Genomic DNA, 27189 nt, shown 5'->3' with positions numbered 1-27189 from the left:
TCTGGTACATGTGTGTAATGGTGTCTGGTACATGTGGGTAATGGTGTCTGGTACATGTGGGTGATGGTGTCTGGTACATGTGGGTAATGGTGTCTGGTACATGTGGGTGATGGTGTCTGGTACATGTGGGTAATGGTGTCTGGTACATGTGGGTAATGGTGTCAGGTACATGTTGATGATGGTGTCGATGATGGTGTCTGGTACATGTTGATGATGGTGTCTGGTACATGTGGGTTATGGTGCCTGGTACACATGAGTTATGGGTTTATTATCCTCCATATTACCAGAGATCTGTAGGGTTCAGCTTCAGTGATATGCTTACATACTTATGAAAGCTCTCAGGAAGTTTCCATTACCAGTGTGTTCAGTGGCCATGTCTTGGTCATGGCTCTCGTGCCACTGCATGGTCTTGTAGTAGCTCTTCATCACTCCCCACAATGACTTGCAAAGATCCACAAGACAAGGTGTGAAAGTCTCTGTTGTTATGTGCTGCAACAAAATTTGCAATAATTTGAAATCTGATGCTCACAAAGAAACTGATTTCAACATGTCTGCTACTACCAGGCAAAGCCTTGATCATGTTGTCTTCATGTCTGCATCTACCAGACCCATCTTATATGTTTTTGTCAAGATGCCCTACTCTTCTATAGAGTGAATTTTATTGTCTGTTTTTGGAACAAAATGATTAACCTAGGTGTGTCTGGAGATTAAGAGACTCACCTTGCACAGGTCTGAGTACTGCCTCTTCTGGAAGTTGGTTGTACCAGTGCCTGAGCAGAGCTCCACGTATCCCAGCACCATGGTGAATGCTGTGTTGTGGATGGCACTAGCAAAGTGCATGTGTAGTTGGTCCATGGCAGTCTGCATAATGATACCCTTGCATAGATACATATGGAAAAGCACCTCCAATCAAATGTTTGAATTTGAATAGGATTACCTCTTGATTTCCAGATTTCAACTGGGAACTTGTTGAGCAAAGTGTAGAGACAACTGAATACCTTCCTAACAACGTAAGTATTTTGGGGAACGCAGATCATGTTGTCAGACGTAACTCATACAATTTACTGTACATGAACTGTACCTGGACTTCTCAAATCTCTTCTACAAATCAGCTTAAGTAAATACATGTAAACATGAACATTAATGCAAGAATGACCTAAAGGTAAGTTATATGCCACACAAATCTAACAGTTGTGATAATACATGACATTTTTTCCATGACGCATAGTTCTGGTACTGAATGATTCAGGTTTATGAAAATCAATACTTCATGAAGTCATGTTTACCTGTGTCTTGCCCAGTAGTCTGTATGCCATCTGCACCTTCTCATAGTGGATGACATCAAAACTGGAGCAAGTCTTGGACAGCGCCACATCTAGCTGTTCCTCAATCATCTCCAGTGTATCTTGGAGTTTGGAACTCAATTCACTGCAAAAAGTTCACGTATGCAATGAACAAACACGTACATGTCAAAAGTGCAGTCTACAGTGTGCCTGATTGTACTGGCTGGATGTTCTACAACTGTGGACTACAGTGTACCTGATACAGCGATATTGCCTGAATGTACTGGCTGGATGTTCTACAACTGTGGACTACAGTGTACCTGATACAGCGGTAGTGTCTGAATGTACCGTCTTAATGTTCTGTAACAGTGGACTAGAATGTACCTGATACTGTGGTAGTGCCTGAATGTACTAGCTGGATGTTCTACACCTGTGGACTACAGTGTACCTGATACAGCAGTAGTACCTGAATGTGCTGGCTTGACGGTCTACAACTGTGGACTACAGTGTACCTGATACAATGGTAGTGCCTGAATGTACATGCTGCATGTTCTACATCTGTGGACTACAGTGTCCTTGATACAGCGGTAGTGCCTGAATGTACTGGCTGGATGTTCTACAACTGTGGACTACAGTGTACCTGATACAGCGGTAGTACCTGAATGTACTGGCTGGACGTTCTACAACCATGGACTACAGTGAACCTGATACAGCGATATTGCCTGAATGTACTGGCTGGATGTTCTACAACTGTGGACTACAGTGTACCTGATACAATGGTAGTGCCTGAATGTACATGCTGCATGTTCTACAACTGTGGACTACAGTGTACCTGATACAATGGTAGTGCCTGAATGTACTGGCTGGATGTTCTACAACTGTGGACTACAGTGTCCTTGATAGAGCGGTAGTGCCTGAATGTACTGGCTGGACGTTCTACAGCTGTGGACTACAGTGTCCTTGATACAGCAGTAGTGCCTGAATGTACTGGCTGGACGTTCTACAACCAAGGACTACAGTGTACCTGATACAGCAGTAGTGCCTGAATGTACTGCAACTGTGGACTACAGTGTACCTGATACAGTGATATTGCCTGAATGTACTGGCTGGATGTTCTACAACTGTGGACTACAGTGAACCTGATACAGCGATATTGCCTGAATGTACCGTCTTAATGTTCTGTAACAGTGGACTAGAATGTACCTGATACTGTGGTAGTGCCTGAATGTACTAGCTGGATGTTCTACACCTGTGGACTACAGTGTACCTGATACAGCAGTAGTACCTGAATGTGCTGGCTTGACGGTCTACAACTGTGGACTACAGTGTACCTGATACAATGGTAGTGCCTGAATGTACATGCTGCATGTTCTACATCTGTGGACTACAGTGTCCTTGATACAGCGGTAGTGCCTGAATGTACTGGCTGGATGTTCTACAACTGTGGACTACAGTGTACCTGATACAGCGGTAGTACCTGAATGTACTGGCTGGATGTTCTACAACCATGGACTACAGTGAACCTGATACAGCGATATTGCCTGAATGTACTGGCTGGATGTTCTACAACTGTGGACTACAGTGTACCTGATACAATGGTAGTGCCTGAATGTACATGCTGCATGTTCTACAACTGTGGACTACAGTGTACCTGATACAATGGTAGTGCCTGAATGTACTGGCTGGATGTTCTACAACTGTGGACTACAGTGTCCTTGATAGAGCGGTAGTGCCTGAATGTACTGGCTGGACGTTCTACAGCTGTGGACTACAGTGTCCTTGATACAGCAGTAGTGCCTGAATGTACTGGCTGGACGTTCTACAACCAAGGACTACAGTGTACCTGATACAGCAGTAGTGCCTGAATGTACTGCAACTGTGGACTACAGTGTACCTGATACAGTGATATTGCCTGAATGTACTGGCTGGATGTTCTACAACTGTGGACTACAGTGAACCTGATACAGCGATATTGCCTGAATGTACTGGCTGGATGTTCTACAACTGTGGACTACAGTGTACCTGATACAATGGTAGTGCCTGAATGTACTGGCTGGATGTTCTACAACTGTGGACTACAGTGTCCTTGATAGAGCGGTAGTGCCTGAATGTACTGGCTGGACGTTCTACAGCTGTGGACTACAGTGTCCTTGATACAGCAGTAGTGCCTGAATGTACTGGCTGGACGTTCTACAACCAAGGACTACAGTGTACCTGATACAGCAGTAGTGCCTGAATGTACTGCAACTGTGGACTACAGTGTACCTGATACAGTGATATTGCCTGAATGTACTGGCTGGATGTTCTACAACTGTGGACTACAGTGTCCTTGATACAGCGGTAGTGCCTGAATGTACTGGCTGGATGTTCTACAACTGTGGACTACAGTGTACCTGATACAATGGTAGTGCCTGAATGTACTGGCAGCCTTTTGACACTCCAGACAGAGTTGTATGGCCCCACTGTAATCCTCTTCCTGAAACACAATGACACATCATGATGGCTGCCTGGTAACAGGAGTCTCGTATCATTATTACATTGAATCAGTGTTTTTATTCTGTGGGATCCAAACTTAATTGTGCCTGTACTGATGGCTATAGTGTTACACATCTTAACTTATACAAAAAATGAAGTTCTATTTCTGTAAAACCCTGAGAACAATTACTTTGAATTTGTCATCACTTGCTAAAACATCTACTACTTTACACTTACCTCCATCATTTCTCTTAATCTCAAATCTGTTCTTTGCTGAAAATGACAATAAAAATCCACAATGATGCAAAGGAAAGACAACACAGAGAATTTCACAGATTCCTTTTGGTGGTAATTACAAATTCTTGAATTCTGAAATCTGACTGGAAGTGCCCTTGGACTTATATGAGCAGTTGATAAATTCAAACTTAGGTTGATATACTAGCTGAAAGCAAGGGACACATAGTTAACTGTCACCATACCAGTGTTTTTATTGTGTGTAGGGACTTGAGTAATCCTAAGAGTTGCTGTCGCTTTCTGTAGTTAGCAAGCAGCCCAAGACTGGCAGTGGTGAAACTCTCACTGGCATGGAACAGTTGTCTGGAAGGGAAATAACCCATCACTGCCTATGTACCAAGCACAATCTCTGGGAATAACACCAAGTAGTTCTTCTTGTACCTGTTGCCACATACTTTTCATTGTTCACATTAATTTCATGTTAAACAAGCAAGAATACTTAGCCGTACCTGTAGGGGTTTTCCACTCATTGAAAGGAATCTCCTATGAGATGTAAATATGCATTTTCTGTTGCTGAAAATGTCCTGTGACAATTGTAACAATGTTTCAATAAGATACACAGGTATCTGGTATTCTGTAACTGTACCTTGTTTATTATCTCCATACTCCACTGAATTGTTAGGATATTATGATTTGTACAAGCTGTTATCACTTATACCAGCATCAATGATACTGCTGAACACGTTCTTTCCACTTCCAGTTCAAGCAAGCAGGTATTGATGGAACAGCTAAAGTGTCAAGAACGGTGTACCTACTTGCGCCCAGTGCTGCAGATGACCCCTGCTAGCTGCAATGTCTTCTGCAACTCCATCACCCGCTGTAACTCTGCCGCATATGCTGGCTGTTTCTGGAGGATCAACTCTGACACTTTCTTGGAAACCTGCAACAATTCAGAACATTTATTTCTTGTTTGGTCAGCATTCATTACCAAAGTAATTAATATACCAGCTGTATCACAGTGGCCTTTGTCGTCATGAAGCTACAAACATGTCAACTTACTGCTTGAAGTTGTTTTCTCAGACGAATTCGGTCCTCATCAACCTTAGACAGATCAATAACTTCTGGGAGTTTCTGAAATTGTAAATCACAGATGACTGAGAATTACTCTAAAGAGCAAAAACTTTGCGACCACAAATAGACTTTTCCTTGGATGTGAAATAAAAAATACTCTATTTATACCTGAAAACAAAACGTTTTCATGCAGTTCCTTGCAGACAGTATTCTTAATTCCTTAGTATTATCTTAAACTGTTGGTATTACCTGCAATTCAAAGTCACTGGTGTCAAATGTCTCATCCTTGTAGTAAGCCTGTTCTATCGCTGCCACAAGCTCCTGATCTTCATGAGGGTTGCTTCTGTACTCTGGCTGATGATACAAGTAAATCATCCAGTAAAAACATCCTATGACAAATCATTTTCATTAAAAATACATAATTAGCAAAATTTCAAATATTTACCATGTATATTCGTATATATTTATAGTTCTTACCCTATCTCATGTAATGTTCTCTGTCTTTCTTATGTCGACCATTAAATGGAAATATGCTGCTAAGCAAAGCTGAATGAAGTTTCTGGCCTCCCCAAGACCCTTGCCCTTTCCCAAGAAGGCTTTAAGAGAACTGTCTCCTGATAGGGTGTCGAACTTGGACTTGTCCTGGGTTGCTTCTTTCAAACCTCTTTGCTTACACAACACAAAAACTCACAGGGAGTGGACACTCCCAAGTTAATTTGCTTGTCAGTCACAAAGGGACAGAGATATGCCTTAGATGCTCTAGAAAGGGCAGGAACCTCTCCTCGGGTTGCTGCTTGAATGGAGGCCTACCCCGAATGGGGTCACGGAGATCGGGTTCATGGGAGAGTAGTGAGCTGCTTGTCTCTGTTGCAAGAATCTTTTAGAGACAGAATCTTTTAAAGTCTGAGGAGCTCTTCAGAAACCTTAAACTGTGTTTCTAGTTTAGATGCAAACCTCTCTGATAGTGCCAATAAAGAGTGAGGAGCTGAACCAAGTTGTCGAAATAAGTCAATCTTGAAGTGATTCTCCCAGGTTGAGAGCTTCAGTCAAACACATCTTCTAACTGCCATCAAGTTACAAAAGAAGTGAGTGAGTGAGTGAGTTTAGTTTTACATCGCACTCAGCAATATTCCAGCTACATGGCGGCGGTCTGTAAATAATCGAGTCAAGACCAGACAATCCAGTGATCAACAACATGAGCATCGATCTGCACAATTGGGAATCGATGACGTGCCAACCAAGTCAGCAACCCTGACCCTCCAATCCTGTTAGTCGCCTCTTACAACAAGCATATTCACCTTTTATGGCATGCATGGGTTGCTGAAGGCCTATTCTACCCCGAGACCTTCATGGCCAATCACGGGTCCCAAAAAAAGTGAGCAAGTAGATCAAGCACCATGTGGAACTGACAGAGGATCTCCATCATAACATCCCAAATATGAGCTTGTTCCTGAGTGGATGCATGTCCTGTATGGCAACAGCTTTTGTGGTTATCAGGTTTCATGATGAAAGGACATCATCTGGTTACATGCTTTTAGGAAGCTGCAGATGATCCACCATCCATGCTAGTACATGGGGAGTATCAAACAGCTCGACGCTTCCTCCTGGGGTAGACATCTCGTTGGAGTAGGAGGGTTGATGATTGCCGAATGTCGGTAGGTGTGGGTGGCACTGTAGATGGGATTATCTGCTTAGAAGTCACTGGTTCTGGGTAAAACAACTGTAAAAGAACTGCAGATTCAGTCTGTATCATAGCCTCAAAGTTAAAATTCTAAATAACTTGTGTATTACAAGCTCATTCCTATATTACCAGTAGAATTGGCTCCTAATAGGAAGCTATTAGAGAGCATTGAAAGAAAAAGTAATTGCTGAATCTGAAGAAAGTGCCAATGCAGAAGAAACCATAGAAGAGAAACACTGTGTCGGTGCAGACCAAATGTACAAAGACACTCAGTGACACTCTTATGCCCACTCATAACTGGAGGGCCACCTATGCTGGTAGGCACCATGGATGATGAAGCTGTGACAATGTGAGACGGCTGATCAAAAAATGATGAGGAAACCAAAAGGACAGTAGATCCAAGAATAAGAGACTATGTTGAGATTGCCAATCTTAATGGAAAGAAGACACGAAAGCAGTATAAGAACTCAGCAAGTTGGTCGCATATGGATTGCAGGCTGTGTAGAATGCAGATCCTGGGAAGAACACCAAACACAAATTGTAAGCCAAAGGGGGAGGGATTGCCTATACAGGTAGACTCACTGTATGCATGCCAAAAGTGGTCAAGGGGAATTCACCAATCCAAGGTGACAATGGTGGAAGGCAAATCACCAAGGCTCTTGTGATATGCGCCGCAGTTGAGGAACGGGGAAATTAAGTGTCCAAGGGGTTGTCATGATCGACTGAAATAGATGTTATATGCTCCTTTGTAAATGATCTATCATGTCAAGACTTTTTAGGGGATGACAGAGCATGTTTGTCCATTCTCTTTCGATTCTCTATCTGCAAGTCGCTGTGAGCCAACACCACTATATGCTGCAAAATCATCGTTGTTCTGTTGGGTGCAAAACTCGTACAAACCTGTACAGGTTAAAGATTCTTTAAAGAAAATCCTCCATGTCTATTCTAAATCCTACAACAGTTGTAACTATATTTTTCAACAAAATATTTACTACACAGAATCCCAAATACCAAAGTCTCTCGAAGAGGAATAAAATGATAGCATGCGAAAAACCCATGAATAGCAAAAGGTGTAGCGAAATGTGTTGGCTCACTATCATACTTCCCTGGTCACATGACATGCAGCTCAATGAGAGGCATATGAACCATACTGACACTGAACACACAACTGGTAAAAATTACCAGTTACTCACTTGGTCTGGGTGGCAGGATACTCTCTAATGGGGAGAACCGAAAGACTGAACCAAGCACGATTGTTAAAATGCGTGTCAAGTTGGTAATGGTGATGAAGATGTTTGGCCAGCTCCAAAAGGCAACATAACCAATCTCCTCCTTGAGCAGTATCACTGTGTACTGCCAATGAAGCGGCATTTGCTCTGCCTTCAAAACATGTCCAAAACACAAGAAAATTGATAAACTTTACATAAAGATGATAGTAATTACAATCAAGAAACCAAATATGACATAATTTAGATTATAGGACCAAAATTAATGCAAAAAGTTATCACCGCATCAGGACCCAAACTGCCTCCAACCGTCCTTGGCAAGGAGAAGGAGATGAAGGAGAAAGGCACAAGCATAGCTAGTCATGTGATCATATTGGCAGGAAAGAGTTCCCAATGGGGGAGTGTATTGTAGGTCTGCTTCAATTAGAAGGGAAATTCAAAGGAATTCAAGTGTTTCACTATCTTCGCATAGATGGAGGAGATAAGCATAATAAGCATGAATCAAGATAAGGAAAAATTATCAAAATATGAAGTCCATCTAACGCCCGTGCATAAAAAAAAGGAACCATATATACATATCAAGACTCTACTACCATAATATCAGTAGGAGAGCAAACTCAAATGAACACCACACACGTCTGTTTAACAGAATGACAGCATGAAAAGTGAGGTACAAGGCAGACAGAGAGCGTTACCTGCTCTTGGCTATCGGGCACCTGGTGGGGCCCTGTAGGGGTGGTCTCACAAGACAAATATTAGTTTTTTTGTCTTGTAAATATTTCATTGACAAATATAGTTTCAACTGTTGCAGGATTTAAAATGGACATTTCAATGCTTATATGTACACCAAGAAGAACTGCTTCTCAAGAAAAATGACGAAAGTTCATAAGCCTGTGCAGTTAGGCTTGTGTGTGGATTGACTTTTACGACACTTACCATAAACATTATGTTTCTTGGAGGGATTGTCCTTGCCCATGGTGACAAAACAAAAACTACAGTCGAAGAGGGATGGCCAAGCAACATGTCAGTAAAACAACATGACAAGAATGAAAAAGACAAGACATGGAAGTCACATTCTCCAGCGTAGGGCTTGTTGAATGCTTTTAGTAACAAACCAAACTGTTCGAAAATGTAGCAGCGGGGAGTGTTCAGGCGAGGGTCTCAGAAACTTTATTCGACTTTGCCTAGCAGCATGTTTCCACTTCATGGTCAACATAAGAGAGAGAGTACAACATGTAAGATAGGATAAGTTTTATAGTTGAGTTTTCTGTGCCTTTTGTTCAAGATAATTTAACCCGTATTCTTTTTTCAGAAGTAGACACAACAATAGCAATATAAAAAGTAAAACTTCAAACAATTTTGATTACCTTAAACTTTGCAACAGCAGGTTCTTGCTTGAATGATTCTGAGCTGATGTTCTCTTCTGTTGGAGAAGTAACAATCTCCTGGAAGTTACAATTATGTCGCATAACATTATAGATTTTCTTGTCAGGCTTACCCACAACATGTTTACTGTGTATATACCTCGTTAATCTGTATGATGTTAAACATTCTAACATCTCACTTCACTCACCTTCATTATCAAGTTAACACTTAGCAATAATGGTAATACAAACTAAACATAGAATAAAATACTTCCCTACTCCCCTGGGTGGAATCAGTTCTCAGCAATCTACATGCAAGTTTATGAGGTGGCATAATGGATTGAACGATCAGCCTCAGTGACATGGTTGACAGTGTCATGGTTGACAGTGTCTTGATGTGCAATAATGCCATCAATCTGCATATGTTGTTTCACTTCCGTCAAAACTTAGCTTCAAGTATGTTGAAATATAGGTACCTATCACAATACAGCTTCTTTACCAATACACAACCCTGTCAACGTCTGAAGCCTTAGTGATGTCAACTGTAGCCACATTACTTTAAGTCTAATGTTTTGTCAGTTTTTTTCATAGTTTCACAGTGTATCCATGGACTGGTCAGTTCACCTGTCAGTCTAAGATTCAAACAGATTTTAGTTTGTTTCAGTCAGATGTCACAGAAACTGGTTCATGTATTAATGACCTATGGCAGAAATCAGGACGTTGCATATTATCTAGTAAAGGAAAAGGTCAACATATGATTTTCACCACCGGCATACATACATACATACATACATACATACATACATACATACATACATACATACATACATACATGTACATACATACATACATACATACATACATACATACATACATACATACATACATACATACATACATACATACATACATACATACATACATACATACATACATACATACATACATACATACATACAATTTTGATAGCAGCCATTATACTATTTATACTGACTAGGAGCCCAAGCAAGTTGGGAGATTCAGGGACTAATAACATATGCATTGGGGATACATGTGCTGGGGTCATTATCAGTTAGAAGTCATGTAGTGGAACCATCAGACAATATTTCAGATGACAGACATATTGATTGGCCCTTGTGTTAAGCATGTTCCCATCTGACCTGTCTGACCTGAGTGCTGCTTTCATCACCATGAATACCTTATGTGACCAAGTCAAGCCCCAAGTGCCTACATGATTTGAAAATTCAACCCACAATTTTACTTGAAGGTTAGATGACCAATGTGCAAGATTTGTCTGGAACACAAACAGTAGTATAGGGAATAGCGGTTTTGGCTCACGCCAAATGTAAGCCACATAATTATCAATAACATGACTCTAGACCCTCTTCTTCACAAACTCCGAAAAGCAGACACTACGCGTCTGCTTCACACATACGGTGGGTTAGTTAACATAAGGTCTAAAAATCCTTTCAATATATGGTGGTGACCAAAATGTTTAAATGTGAACTAGCCTCACACAATCTATAAAGTCTGAGCTGAGCACAATGCACGCAATCGTTACAGTCTGCAACCGGGTGAGCACAATGACGTACAATTAGAAAAATGTTTCACATATAGTATGACCACACTGTAACATGACTGCAGTGCATGAGTTGAAAAAGCAAGCATGTGAACATGGAATGCGAGGGTATTCCCGTATGAGGAAGTCTGAGCTTATTGAATTACTAAAAGAACAAAAAAACATAGAACTACAATTCACACCTACTGAGCTATAGGAAACTATTTGAGAGGTTGGAAGATGGAAGTTCAAAGAAATATAAACTTTGGAGATATAAAACAATTGGTATTTCATAAAGTGACCTAAGAACTGAAAGACTTAAGAGGTATTAAATTTCAACTCACGTTAAAGATGACACTAGAGAAACCACAGGCGAGTGGGGCTACTGAATACACCAATGTTTACTTCAGAGGTAATCAGGAAGTTACAACGCAACCGGATACTATCAACTCTTCTATCAACAGACCATTTGAAAAAATTCCGGAAACACTAGAATGTTACACTAATAGGGGGTCTGGTTGGGTTGTTGATAAGATTAACATGGTTTACCTGGATATAGCAAACTATAAACCGTCAAGCGGTGGAACGTACTTACCCCTGCCTGAGTATTTTAAGAACAAACACTCTATGGTTAACCCTAAAAACCGTGGTAATAATTGTAAGAGGATAGCGATAAGATCTGCTAAGTTTCCTGCTGAAAAAAAATCTGACAGACTTTCCAGTTATCCGGAAGATGATGGGATAAATTGGGAAGGTATAGATGAACCCACCCCTATCTCTTAGATCAATAAAATAGAAAAACAGAATCCAGCCTTGGCTATAAACGTATTCGGACATGAAGGTAAAAATGTAACAGTGCACAGGATAAGTCCTTTAACGTATAAGGACGGGCGTAAAACAATCAAAATATTTATGATACAACAAAGTGAAAAATATCACTACACATGGATCAAGCATTTTAGTCGACTGTTGTATGATCAGTCAAAATATGAGGGAAAGAACACTTTTGTGAAAGGTGCCTTCACGGGTTTTCCACAGCCGATCTACTCCATTCGCACAGGGATGATTGCCAAGGTGTAGGGGAGACAGCCATATGGATAGACATGCTGACCGAAAAACAACATTTTGAAATTTATTAACCACAAAAATGTCAGTACCATACATTATCTACGCTGACTTCAAAGCTATCATTAAACCAATCGATACAGGAGCTCAATCCCCTAATAAAAGTTTCACGCAGAAAGTTCAACAACATGAGGCGTGTGGGTTTGGGTATGTGGTCGTTCATTGTGATGGTCAAACTAACCCTCCCGTTATTTATAGAGGCCCAGACACGGCTGGGAAATTTCTAAAGTGTTTACAACATGAAGAGGAAGAGATTACAAAAAAATTGTGCAACAAAATACCAATGCGTATGATGCAAGCAGATCGGAAAGCCCACAACAAAAGCACACATTATCATGTATGCTGTAAACTTCTGAATGGTGATTCAGTTAGAGACCACTGTCACTTTACTGGTAAATATAGAGGTGCTGACGATGAATGTAATTTGAAGTTAAGGATAAACACTAAACTTATTCATATCCCGGTGGTGTTTCACAATCTACGTGGGTATGATTCACACTTGATTATGCAAGCTCTTTCAAAGGTCAAAGGCCACATATTCTGTATCCCAAACAATATGGAAAGATATATATCCTTTTTGTTAAACAGGTAGCAATTCATAGACAGTGTTCAGTTCCTGTTGTCTTCTCTAGACAGTTTGGTAAAGGCTAATAACCCAGATGACTTAGCTATAACTAATCATTACACAGAAGAGAAAACGTACGTAAGGGTATTTACCCATATGAATATATGGATCACTGGTCTAAGTTTAATGAGACAGGGCAAGCTGACTGACGACGCGCCCGTCTCGCAAGATTATTATGAATACGCAAAAAATGTATGGGAAAAACTAGGTTGTAAGAATCTAGGTGATTACCACGATTTATATTTGAAAACAGATGTGTTGTTGCTGGCCGATGTTTTCAAGATATTCAGAAAAACGTGTTCGAAACAATACAGGTTGGACCCCGCATGGTATTATTCAAGTCCTGGGCTCTCGTGGATTGCTAACAACCTATATGACTGGGCTATGAGTCAATATCTACCGACAGGGGGAATGCATGATTTAGAATTGGGCCCCCACAAATTGGGGGCATGGGGGCATCCCCAACACAGAAATACTGAATGGGTAGTACCACTTCCTTGGGTGGTTGATTTTATGAATCACGAAGTAACAAGACTACTTGTGGGTGTGGTGGAAACCTCCATGAGACCAGTTGACGCAATCCATATGAAATCTGTTGTATCAGAGGCAGCAGCACGCTGTCTTAAAAAAGAAAAAACAATTCCAGATCTAGACACCCGTAAATGTAGTACAGATCCTATCTGGTCTATGAAAACGTACAATATCGATTGAGTGGATATCAAAGACGGGGAACCTAACCTGTACTTCTTGGAAAATGGACCGCGTTGAGGGTTCGTCAACGAGGAATTACAAATTATACCTTTATCTTTAACAAGCGTTTTAACTTCGCTGATGTAGTCTTTTTCCCTCTTGTAAATAAGCTGAAATCCTTTTTTATCCGTGCCATGGGCTTTACATAATCGGTAATGACTTTTTACCCCTACTCCACACACCAAGCTCGTGTAGTTAGTATAGCCTGTACAGTGAAAGCAGCAATAACCCTTGACGCGGCTTTTATTACCACAAATTTTTGTTTTCCCCATAAGTACCCATTGACAAATATATGGTGCTGTGCTCATTTCTGAGGTATAATAATTTGTGTAATTAGTCTAATTGTTTAATGATTAACACTGTCGCTGCTAAACCAAGTGCCACGAAGGTCAACTCACCATCTTTCTGACCCTCTGAAGGAGTGTAATACTGAGGTATCGTCGGTTCATTACGTTATGGTTCTAGTTGTTCACTCATTAACACATAGTATTTCTTTCATAGTTTCATCGACCTCCTTGAAAGTTCAAACAGCATGACCTTCGTGCCGGAGTTGATAACTGATGAAATCTAGTCTCTTCATTCGTCTCACTGTGTATTCTGCCTGTGCAGCCTGTAGTTTTTCTACAGCTATATTGTGTCATTTTTGTTCCGCTTCTACCTCAGCCGCGTTTGATCCTCCTAATTGAGAAAATAGAAAATTACTCCCGAAAAATGCTAGGGCATTCACAAGACCCCACCAACCATCACTGCTACCGTGGCCATATTATATAGTCTGGTTCATAATTATTGAGAATTTTTCTTCTTACTTTGAGCTATCCTAACACCTCAACTGATTCACTGATACTTAAAACTAAGTAATGGTATAAGGGAGGTAACTCATCTTGGCCTACTGAGTATAGTACAATTAGAGTTACCTCCCCTGAATTTGTAGCAGACGTCATTTTCCTCAGCACTGTCAACAATGTCTGCTGAAGATAAAAGAAGGTTGATTTTTGAGTTGTGTAATCAAGGAATTGATGATGTAAATACATTGGCAGAGAGATCAGGAACTCCTCTTTCTACTGTGTATAGGATTAGGAAGAATTTTAAAGAGGGAAAGGATTTTGGGCACCAGAAAGGAGCAGGGAGACCCAGAAAATTGGACTTCTCAGATCGCGTCCGGCTGGGAATTTTAGCGTCTAAAAAGCAAAGGGCAAGCATCTCCAACATCAGGTATGAAACGATAGAAAGGGGATCAACAGTCGTATCAAAATCTACAGTTAGAAGAAATTTGATTGATCTTGGATGGGAGAAAAAGACTGGAATTCCTTCTCCTCTCATGAAACAAGAACATAAAGACAGGCGTGTTGAGTGGTGTTTGGCACATGAAAACTTTGACTGGGAAAATGTGATTTTTACTGATGAAAGCTCAATATGGGTATATCCCAATAATGTGAAAATATGGACAAAGTCTGCGTCAGCACCGTTGTATCGACGACCTAAATACAGCCCAATGTTTCATGTATGGGGAGGGATATCCTTATTAGGAACGACCCCGCTGTGTGTGTTTGAGGGAAATCTGACAAGTCAACGCTACATTAACATATTAGATAATTTTCTCCTTCCAAGTGCACATGTGTTTTATGGAAATGACTGGATTTTGCAGCAAGATAATGATCCTAAACACACCGCAAAACATGCCAAGCAGTGGTTTCAGGAGAAAAATGTGACTGCATTACCATTTCCTGCATATAGTCCTGACTTAAATCCCATTGAGAACATTTGGGGGATGATGAAGGAATGTGTGAATCAAAAGGGGTTGACAAAAATTGAAGACATGAAGAGAGAAGTGGTCCGATACTGGGACAGCATAACTCACGAGACACTAACCTCTCTGATAGGAAGTATGCCTACCCGTCTTAGACTGTGCCGTGAAGCTCAAGGAGACTTGATAAAATATTAAATTGTTACCTACACAACATGAAAAGGTCAGTTCACTTTCACAATACATTCAATTTTATCTGATTTGTTCTCGTTTAATAATATGAAATGCATTAGCTATTCTCAATAATTTTGAACCATACTGTAATTTATATACATTACTTTAAAAGCTATAATATCTTACTTTACTAGAACGTCCTTGATGGCCATTGCCATACCAATGTTCATAGTATGCATAAAAATATCTTGCAGGTCGAAGTCGAGTTTTATAGTCGGTTGTTTTAAAATCATTTTTGTCAACCGAGCGTACCCTACTGCTAATCTGGAAACGACAAATGCGTGGTATGCATCGTTAACAAATGATTTTCCCTCAGACGCAATATATATTAATGGAAATATATAACTTTAGTTATAGCATAATATGAGGGTCAATCTCCACTTGGGGTGTGGGGTATGAGGTTGACCGCACTGGTTGGGGGTATGGGGTGTGGGATATGCCCCCTAAGCATGTTGGTGGTTTGGGGTGTGGGTGTATTGCTCGCAATAACATATATAATGAAACAGCAGCAGTGGCTACTACACTACCTACAGCTACACATATACTGGGGTGGTGAGGGTACCCCCATATGTAATTATTTTTTTTGTGCCTGTCTAAGGCATTTTTTCTACCAGCTTCAACTCTTTTTTGGTTCTTCTCCTTGGTGACTTGCATCACTGGCTCCTGTTGGCTGTCTGCAGGACTGTCCACATTGGGGGTATCCCCACGGGTCTGTCCGCTGGGCTGTGCGGTCCCCCCACCTTTGCTATCTCTTCCTGGGCAGCATCCATCTTGTATAATAGTATTATTATTACTTGTTTTATTAAATTTACAATGCTTTGCTGTGATGATCGCTGCTGTCACAGGGGCTAGATACATGCCGTATTTGTGATACAAAGCACAACAGATGTAGCTCAAGGTGCTATTGATAAACAGGTCCTTCTCTAAGTCCTCCCACAAACAGAGTTGACGTTCTGGTGGGATTGGGAAAAAGTGTAAATCTGGGTAATAGTAGAACCTATAACTTTTGTCATCTCAGCCCCTAGTTCTGCCTCTGACATTTTCTGAATTTTGTCAGCAGTTATGTTGTCTCCTAAATATTGTTTTCCCTTACCACCCACAACTAGTGTTACCAGTCTGTCTTGCTGCTTGTTGTCCTTTTGTTCCTCTGAAACTAACATCTGCTCTAGTAATTCTTCACACTCCATTTTATAATACAGTACTATAGTGAAAAATAATATCCAACATATGCTAAATACATAGAGATAAAGGTTAGGTTACACATAACTAGAACTTCAAAAACCAGCATTTTACTAAAAATTACTAAAAATTACTAAGACAAGACTAAAACTTATTAAAAATTACTAAAACATTATTAAAGTTACTAAACTATAACTTGGTAATCCACTGGCTGGTCGGTTTTCAACACGAGCTTGGCATGTTTAGTTTCAGCGAGCTGTTTTTTCACCCATTCCCGGTCTGGTTTACTCATCACATCGTTCTCTCTCAAACACTCCCTGTCCTTGCAGTGAAATAATGCTACCCAACACGGCTTCTCCGTCAAATCTTTCAACACCGAGCTGAATTTTTGTGTTAACATCCAGATGCTGTGATTTGTGTGCCGACCTGAAAACTCTAAATACGATAGCATGTCTCTCTTTTTTGTTATCTCTCTATTAGTGCTGCAGTCATCCAGGATGAGCAATGTCGATTTTCCTTTAAATTGGTTGTGAAACAATGTTAAATACTAGAGTTGTGACGATACGCCCATGCCACAATACGATATGCATCACAATACTGGTAGTCTGATACATACGATACGATACGTGTCACAATATTTTGTCCTTGTATACAGAAAAATAAAAGTACTGGAAATAATGTGGTGTTATGTTATCATTTCAGGGAAGGTATTCTTCTCCCAAGAACATTAAAACACGTCATCATGAAATACATTTTATTAAAAATGTTTAGCATGTGTCAGTAAAGTAGTGTTTTCCCAAAAAATTGAACAGCAGGGGTCAACATTGGCACAACTGGCTTTTTTGCACAGATAACAAAATAAATTTGTGAAAATTATCTCAGTCGGAACATGTCCATGGCAATATTTTCCACGAAAATCTAAATAGATGGGGAGACAGTGTTTTCATAGACTGCTAAGTATGTATCGTGATGAATTAATACATGACAATCGTATCGATGTATCGTATCGTGCAGCTCTTGAATCGCGATAACTTGCGTATCGATTAATCGTCACAACTCTATTAAATACTCTTTTAGGTGTGTACCCGGGGCGCCATAACGCGGGCCTAGGGGTCCATGGATGACCCCCTGCATTATAGTACCTATTACATAATGTGGAACAAAGGCCAAGTAAAATCGTATTTTCCAAGGACATAAAAAAACTGCTATTCATGAATTGTGCCCAGTCAAAAATAATTCGTATTGTTGAAAGTGAAAATAAACAATCGTTGAAAATGACAACATATATATGTACAGGAAACTTGCAATCAAAATTCACTAGACATGATAATTTAATTGTTGTTTCTGTTATGCTACCTGTTATCAAACATATATATTCACGTGAATATATGTCTTTGCTGTTATTCAACTAAGCCAGAAATAGTGATCAGCTGTGCTCAGATGTTTTGGTCTAATGTACTGGTGATTCAGGTAAAAACGATCCGATAATATTAGATCAAAGAGATTCTATTCCATTATCAGAATATTTTAATACTAAGCAGCAGCAGGAGTCCATGGATTACAAGACTGTAATCTGTTCCTGATTGCTATGAATAATGTGAAATTGGTGCTATAGTGGTAGGCGCAAAAGAGGGACCCTCGGTAAGCGGAAGTTGTATGCATATGGAATGAGGTAATGCCATTCTCACACTGTGTTTCCGTCGTTTCTGTCAACAGTTTTAATAAAAAAAAATTAATCAAATAAATGTGGTTTCTGACACCATACGTTCTGGGATGACTGTGTTTTACCGTGCTAGAGCGCAGTGTGTTGCATCACAGCAAACATTGTAAGTACATGTCGTTAACTCAGCATGTCTTGTCTTTCATAAGTTACCACTACGATGTTGTTGTGATTATTATTGGGAAAACCCTGCATGTTTTAAGCATCTGAAACAATGGATATATACGATAAACACTGTTAGTTGCCACCCGCACTGAATTTCACTAGTTTACGTAATTTATATGAGTGCAACAGCAGATTTGTTGACGAGTTATTTTCGATTTCGTGAAGGGGTGTGATCGCAGTTCAACTTTTTTTATGGGAGCAACGGACTACCCCCTGGTTTAACCGAATCTGCGGTATCGCGAAGCGCGTTATTGCGAGGGATGACTGTACATATAAATATAATTTCAATTACCAGATGATTGAGCCTTCTTCGTTATTTGAATAGTTATCCCCTCGCTTCCGTTGTCGATACGACGCTCACTACTGAGTAGAGTGTTATCATATGTCGATCTCATATCCAACCAAAACGCGTACTTTGTGGTTATGAACGCAGTATAGATCCAGGTCACTGGCCACGTTGTTGAGTTTTGTTTGATCGCTGGTAGCTTCATTATTTCATCCCACTGCTAGTGCGCTCTCATTCCATGGCTAAATAACTGATTAGGTACTCCCTCTATGGTCACTTCTACTTTGGTGATTTCTGGGTTGAAAAATTTCTCGCTGTCTCTTTCGAATGGATCGTATTCCTTCACAGGTATGATACGAGGGGATGTCAATAAGTTTTGAGTCTTGAGCATTTTTCATACCCAGGTGTCACAGCCTATGGGGTGTAGCTGATGTGATATATAAGTTTTGGTATCCTACTCTCAGAAGTTATTGAACAGCTCACATTGACAGAAAGAGACCCCCCTCACGGCAGTGAAGATGAATAAAATGGTGTATAGAGCAGGAACTAAGGTTTTAGTTCTTGAAGGAAACTCGGCGAAGAACATTGAAAAAAGGCTTTCAGCAGTTTATGGGAAGTCTTCCCCTTCATCTGCTACCATCAAACAATGGGTCAATGAATTTAAGCATGGTAGAGAGAGTCTTGAAGATGACCCCCCTCCAGGTCGCCCAACAACAAGCACTAGTCAGGAAAACATTGACCGAGTGCATAGACTTGTGCTGGAAAATCGTCGAATCACACTCCACGAGTTAGAGGAGACCACAGACATTTCACACGGATCCATTGAGACAACTCTTCATGAACATCTTGTCATGTCTGAGGTGTGAGCAAGATGGGTGCCAAGAATCCTTACAGATGAAATGAAGCAAACAAGGATCACCATAAGCAACTCCATGCTAACCAGTTACAACAAGAATCCAGAAGATTTTCACTTTAGGCTAGTAACCTGTGATGAAACCTGGATCCACCACTATGATCCTGAGAGCAAACAAGAATCCATGGAATGGAAACATGTCACTTCTCCCAGGACCAAAAAGTTCAAAGCCTCCAGATCAGTGAAGAAGGTAATGGCGACAGTCTTCTGGGATAGCAAAGGCGTCATCCACATTCCACAGATTACTTACCAAAAGGAAGAACAATGAATAACTTGTTGAGGCAAGTGCGACAGTCACTCAAGGAGAAGCGCCGGGGCAAGATCAGACGTGGTATTCTTCTACATCAAGACAATGCTCCAGTACACACTTCTCGCGTTGCAGCCGCTGCTGTCCAGGAATGCGAGTACAAAATCTTGCCGCATCCCTCCTACTCTCCAGACCTGGCACCAAGTGATTACCATCTGTTCCCAAATCTCAAGAAACACTTGCGTGGTCGTAGATTTCACGATGATAATGAGCTTATTGCTGCTACTGAGGCTTGGTTTGAGGACCAAAATGGCACCTTCTACACCTGGCACCTGGCAGAAAAGATGGAACAAGTGTCTTGACTCACAAGGGGACTATGTTGAAAAATAAATGTTCACGTTTGTCATTGTCCAAAGTCAACTTGATGTTAAACACCAATGTGCTGTCTCTGGCTCTATGACGTCGTTCTCACCCAAGTTTGGAAATCTAACAAACAGTACTTGGTTCTGGTCTATCTTGTTGGGGTTGTTCGTAATAGTAACTGACTGGTGCACGGCTATGACGCCTAGTGGTTCTCTTAATCCTCGAAAAGGATTTGGTTTTCTACCATATGACATTATGATTTATTAATATTTTTAATATAAATATGACTTCAAAACTAGGGACGATTTTGAGACGGATGATTTTGGGGCTCCTGATGTTATTACGATGAACGACCACCTTTTGAAAACAACAGTAGACGATTATTACAATGGATTAAAAGTGATAGAAACTACACCGAGCCACAGCGCCAAGGACTATTTGAAGTCTACCACAGATGATAAGGGCATTCTACGTCTTAAGGATAACCCAGAGGTTGACCTCATTAACAGGCGCACTAGAAAACCACCTGCCTTGTCAACTCTAGCCAGTCGCCATAGAACTGACTTTATCCATGAAAACCTAAACATGCATGATTACGGTGGTGCAAAATCTAAGATGGGGCTTACCCCACACCCCATACCTTCGAAGGTTGTTCAAGATCTGCAAAACACATGATCCAAACTGTGGGGGGCCCCCACACCCTCAGTGGTGACATTACACAGCGTGCTATAAAAGTGTCAGACAGCATCGAAAAACTGTTGTGATATTACTGGGACAAAGCTTTGCCTGGGTTTAAATTCCCAATGAGGAAAATGTACGGCCTAGACGAAGCCTTGAAACATGTACGCGGAAAACACGTGAACAATATGGGGAAATTGAACGAACTCGACGAGCACAAAGCTCGTGAAAAAAACAAAGTCAGAGAAACGGACGATGAGGATATGAAGCGTCGTATCACGGAAGGACTACACAATTGTTGGCTGACAGGATCCGAACATTGTTCCGAGAGCAAGGCATCGCCATTGCCAGTGTTCTGATGGCATTGGGCTTCATCATATCGACTATTGTAGTATCAGTTACTGGAGGGGGCTCCACCAGTGTGGTTCCCACACACCCCACGCCAAGTGGTGACACCAGAGACTGGATGAAAAAACATCTGAAATCGCTCGGGGAGGCCCTGGCTAAACTCGCTGGTAAGGACGCAGAAGCTCTGCCTGGGATTCTGAGTAGCATTGTATCATGGTTGCTCAGCACACTGGGTAAAACTGCCACGCGGCTTGGTCAAAATCTGTGGACATTCATTGTCACCGTGGCTGGGCTGGTGTACGTTGCGGCTAGGAGGGTTTTATCCAAATAATGCACAAGCCGACCGCGACACCTCCAACAATCAGCGATGATTTATAGTCAATATGCTGCTGATTTGACGCCTGCACTGTGGGGGCGACCTGCCGGTCAGGCAATTTCAATACCCTTGGCTCTGGTGGTGATGCCACAGTGGGGGTTAGCCCAGTGGATGGTAGTACATGGGAGACGTTTACATCAGCAATAACACCCAATTTTTGATCGGACGTGGCAATGATTATTTCATTGTTGTAGCCCGTTATTTTACTGATTCTCAGATGCATATCACTCGGAGCCATGTACAGTCCCACACTGAACACGTCGACTTTTGACCTGGCATATTGCAACATGTCCTGGTATCGTTTTATAGCACTAGGTTGATCTACTGGTGATGCGATAGCATCCTCAATGTTAGCCACGAACTGTTTCTGCGCATTGTAAGCGGTTCCACTACCCATGATACTGGAGCGTGTGTGTGATTGTGCACCCAGAATAGCCCTCACATACGTTCTAATCGAATCGAAACATACAACACCAGCACGAATGTATCCTTTCGATAAATATTTTCCAACCATCTTCCGAACTAGGAGGCTGCTCCACTTTTTGGATAGTGAAAGCAACACCACCTTTAAAAATCATACGATCATCTCTCCATTCATTACTCGACAAAGCAAAGTCCTGCCTAAGTAGACCTCGTTTCATGAAATCATCACTGAGCTCTTTTACTGTTCTCACACCAGAAAAGACATTAATAGCCCCTTCAATGGCAAAATGTTAGGTGTATTAATTCCTGAGTACGGAATTGTTAAACCATGACTTAAACCATTGTCTTAGGATCAATTCCGAATTCATTACAAATCCTTTTGTAAGCCAGTCTATCATATGGGTTGTTCGTTACATTCAACGCCATGTCCGGTGGAAGCAGGGCGCTGATCTCTTTGTGGATACCCCTATCTGGTAGCATATGTGATATGTGAAAACGGATTTACTCAAGGCATCGCGTCTAGTGTCTGTCAACGTCAGTTCGCACCCAGTCGTAGCACAATATATAGTGAAATTGAGTTGGTTCTTCAGGGCTCTACACTGCGAGTGAAACAGTTGCATATGCGAGTGAATTTTCAAAGTGGCGACTAAAAATAATAAAACAGTTATGAAATGGCGACTGCTACATTTGGTGTCATTAACTTCCATCCTTAAACAATTTACCTCAGATAATAACAACACATTATTCTTAAAACGATTGCAGTTTTCATTCATCATGATATTCAGTTCACTTACGCGTTTCCAAAAATAGACATCTAGGTCACACAAAGGGAGGTAAGCGAATGCAAATGAGATCCCAAGATCTCGCACCAGAAAAGACATCAAAAGCCCCTTCAATAGCAAAATGTTAGGTGTATTAATTCCTGAGTACCGAATTCCTAAACAGTGACTTACACGGGGCACACGCCAGTCCGTCTTAGGGTCAATTCCGAATTCATTACAAATCCTTTTGTAAGCCCGTCTATCATATGGGTTGTTCGTTACATTCCACACTTTATCTGTGGAAGCAGTAATCTTCCAAAACTACATCAAGGTATTGAACCACACGTGAACAGATTTCACATCCGTGACCAATAGCTTGTACTTTCCTAACACATCTATAAACTGGGTTTTGAAATATGAACCATCTGCACCAACCAAGATTTTCATGCGCGTGAAATCGGAGGCATTTATGTTGTCGATTTTTGGATAACATACTTTGGGTTTATACATATTATTATTATATATAATGTACATGTACATTACGCTTCCAGATATAAAGAACGGTGAGATCGTTGAACTTATACACACTATTGATAACACGTCTGACCAACTTGAAATAGCATATGGAGGCTATCACCTACTACCCGTGATGGACAAACATCAACAACAACAAAAATAATGAGTTATACATCAATGGAATCAGATACATTAATACACCTAACATTTAGCCGATGGATACTACAGCGTGTGTTCTCTCAATGATGAAGTTTTTAAAGACTTTGGAGTTGGACTTAAAATAAATGACTCAACGGAACAGTGTTGTTAGACAACAATACTATGAAAAACATACTGAGTTTCAATCAACCGTTGTTGGAGATGCTAGGGCTGACACCAGATCTAATTCCATGCTATGAGATATACGTCCATCTCAATCAGCTTAGCACAATGGATAATATACAAAACTAACGCCCTTCCAAATTGTTGAGGGCTGTCCCGGTTAAAACATAAAAATACAGTGAGGGTCGCACCGAGTCATTTTCGTGGCATCAGTATAAAAAATGAACAAATGGTAATATTTCTGAAGTAAAAATATCAATTTTAGATACAAAAAATAATGCTGTAAATATAGGATACCTAAGCGTTACACTGCATTTATAATAATGGCTAGTAATCAAAGGCCAGGAATGTGAATTAAAAGATGCATTAATACAACTTTATCAGATCTAGGCGATACTAGAGGGTTTGATGACACAGGAATAGATGGTAAAATATACGCTTTTAAGCTTATAAACAACATTTACAGACGTGTTGAAGTCCCTGTCACAGGTGAATCTGGTAATACTTTTAACCTAGATACATCAAGATCTACCAGCAACACACGACACGATATAGTTTGCAATGGCGCAGACGAATGGAGAATATAATTATTATATACCCATCATTCGGTGGTAAATTGCTCGACTTAGATGAGTTTGACAGAACAATAAACATTGATCAAAACAAACCGTACTATCTAATACTCACTGACGACAACAGGTGGATGATGTTACCATCTCAAATCAACTGGCTTCTCAACGTAACGCTAATTACCCCATACATTCTCATGGAAAATAAAGTCCAATACCAAAATAAAGTCGTAAACAACGGAATCCTGCTTGTGGCTTACGTCCCATCACAGAGACACAGTGTAACCATCACAACAGTCTCAAGTAGAGCAGTCCACATGCTGTCGTGTAAACATGGAGAGAACGCAGCATTGCAGTTGGTTACTGAATTCAATGGTATGGCAGCCATCCTGGAAAGCCTCCAAGAGAATTCCATGCTGGTCATGCAAGTCTACCTAGGTGAACCATCGCAGAGTGATATTAGAATCATGAAAGGAATCAAAACTCTAGTGGGTTAAAAAACACCAGGGCCGCGTTTGCTCAATTTACGTGCGGTTTCGGGTTGATTCACATATCAGTCTGCAAGGTCTCACAGTGATAGTAGAAGACACTATATATCTAACCAAGATTTTTCTAACCGAGCACATTATTTTATTAGTTTGAAGTTCAGGAAAACAATTGGAAACTATTTACTAACAGTTTTATAAACAATGGAACGCTCCAATGTAACACTTGGTGATCTAGGACACACAGAGATTCCATTTACCTGGTGAGGAAGACACCCCGTACCTCTTATACTTTAAAAATAATGTATACAAACGAATGCCACTAGCAGATTTTACAGAACTTGAATGGTTAATTAAAATAACACTAACCAACCCGTACATCGTTTCTACTCAAAATGATTTCGTTTCCAAAAATACTAACAATGGCATCCTTCTCATGTCCTTTAATCCCTTAAAAGATAATTCTATACAAGTGTTACGAATACCAGGTCACAGTGGCAACATGCTCATGCCAGTTGACTCGAATGCCAGTTTATTGATTCACAGGATATACGATAACCAATGTGATTTTTTTTCAGGTTCAAATTATGGTATAAAACCAGATACTACACTAATTATAGACGTATATCTCACAGAAATTTCCGAGCCAAGAATACTTTTAGATGGTCTTAGAATATTTTGGTTTAAAAGGCATGAGAATAAATGTTGTTGAATCATAAAAAGACAAGGCTATAAGCCATCAATAAGCCTTGATGGGATTCGTATTATGGATGAAAATACACCTATTAATATCTCACCCATTTACCTATACGATAATGTAAACCTTATAGGCTTAAAATATTTCAATCAAAATATAAATGACAGATAATTAAAAAAAAAAAGATTTATAAACTATATTATAGACAAATAAAAAGGGGCTGTATCCAGTCATAGATGAAGAAGGAAATATAAAGGGAAGTGTAGATGGTATTTGGCTAAAACAGATATGTGAAATAAAACGCCAGCTAGAACAAAAGCCTGATATCCAGGCAGCACTACATAAAAAATACAATAGAGCTTTAAACTACATAGACAGTGCTGATACGACCCTAATGGCAACTAGCATGGGATTAGGAGCAGTAGGAGTTGGGTTGTTGACAACCGTCGTAGCTGCTCCAGTGGTGTTAGGACTTGGATTACCAGCTGTAGTGACTGGAACAGTTGGGTCTGTGTTTAAATTTGTATCCCGCAAATTGAATCGTAAAGCAAAGAAACATGATGAAATTAGAATTCTTGCTGGCGCAAAGTTAAACACGATAGAAGATCATGTTTCCACTGCCCTCAATGATAACAAAATCTTAGAAGAGGAGTTTCGTTTGATCCTTGGCGAACTAGAAAAATACCACAAAATAAAAGAAGAGATTCGATCAAAGGTTCATAAAACATCTTCTATAAGCGAGGACGAGAAAAAATAATATATAAAACAAGGGATACAACAACCCCAACAGGCATTTATTACGAAAACCAACGGGATAATAGAAGATACACATTAAACTGTTTTGCTGAAGTCAATATCGTAGATTGATATGGGGCTTGCCCCACACCTCTACATTTAAATCGTAATTATTTTATATGTATATCATAACAACCCACACAGACCGCTTGTGAAAAAGCAATCGAGAATAAATCTTAGTACTTGCTTTTTCAACTCATACACTGTAGTCATGTTACAGTGTATGTTGTTGTGCTCAGCTGGCGCAGACTTTATCGAACGTGTTAGGCTAGTTCACATTTAAACATTTGGGTCCCCACCATATGCTGAAAGGATTTTTAAACCTTATGTGAACAAACCTGTCTTATGTGTGATGCATTGAGTTTGTGAAGAAGAGGGTCTAGATTCATGTTATTCATGTTATGGCATGAGCCAAAACTGCTATTCCCTACACTGCTCAAACAAAATTATCTAGGAACTTGAACTTGTCTCTAAATTCAAAAGTTTGCCTTTACATACTATGAGGAGAGGATAAAGACAAACCAACAAACTTATCAAGGAATTTCAACTTGTCTCTATACTTTCGTTTTGTAAAACATGAGGAGAGGATAAAGATCGACAAATCCCTTCACAGAAGAAAACTGTTCAGTGGAAGTGAAAAGACTAGTGTGAAAATGTTCTGGGTATTTCTATTCTTAAGAGGCATACACACCAGAAACACTGCACAAGACCTCTGCTATAGCTTTGTGTCAACCAGTGTGTTTGTTAATTAACAGATAGATGTAAATTTGAGCCAAGATTGCAGACTACTAGTGAGTATGAGAGAGAGAGAGAAGAGAGAGAGAGAGAGAGAGAGAGAGAGAGAGAGAGAGAGAGAGAGAGAGAGAGAGAGAGAGAGAGAGAGAGAGTACTAGTATCCTAAACTTGATCACCTGCAGTCTCTTGCTTTCCTTGGTATGTATGATATATGCCAAGGGCAATACTGAGAGTCGCCTTAA

At 40.4% G+C, this 27189-nt stretch overlaps 1 protein-coding gene across 1 annotated transcript in view; it reads right to left on the bottom strand.

Moving 5' to 3' along the window:
- Positions 1-27189, bottom strand: part of LOC137261318 (syndetin-like) — a 57697-nt gene that overhangs the window by 30213 nt on the left and 295 nt on the right. The window contains exons 2-11 of the mRNA XM_067799051.1: positions 9338-9415; positions 5313-5417; positions 5052-5123; positions 4808-4932; positions 4238-4355; positions 3996-4031; positions 3677-3759; positions 1287-1428; positions 721-861; positions 357-489 (exon numbers count right to left, since the gene is read on the bottom strand). Of these exons, the coding sequence (XP_067655152.1) occupies positions 357-489; positions 721-861; positions 1287-1428; positions 3677-3759; positions 3996-4031; positions 4238-4355; positions 4808-4932; positions 5052-5123; positions 5313-5417; positions 9338-9415 (1033 nt within the window). The remainder of the gene's footprint in view (positions 1-356; positions 490-720; positions 862-1286; positions 1429-3676; positions 3760-3995; positions 4032-4237; positions 4356-4807; positions 4933-5051; positions 5124-5312; positions 5418-9337; positions 9416-27189) is intronic.

This window comes from Haliotis asinina, chromosome 14, assembly GCF_037392515.1.
Source record: "Haliotis asinina isolate JCU_RB_2024 chromosome 14, JCU_Hal_asi_v2, whole genome shotgun sequence".
Taxonomy (NCBI): Eukaryota; Metazoa; Mollusca; class Gastropoda; order Lepetellida; family Haliotidae; genus Haliotis; species Haliotis asinina.
Note: the sequence above shows the minus strand (reverse complement) of the source record. Positions and strands in the feature narration are given on the sequence as shown.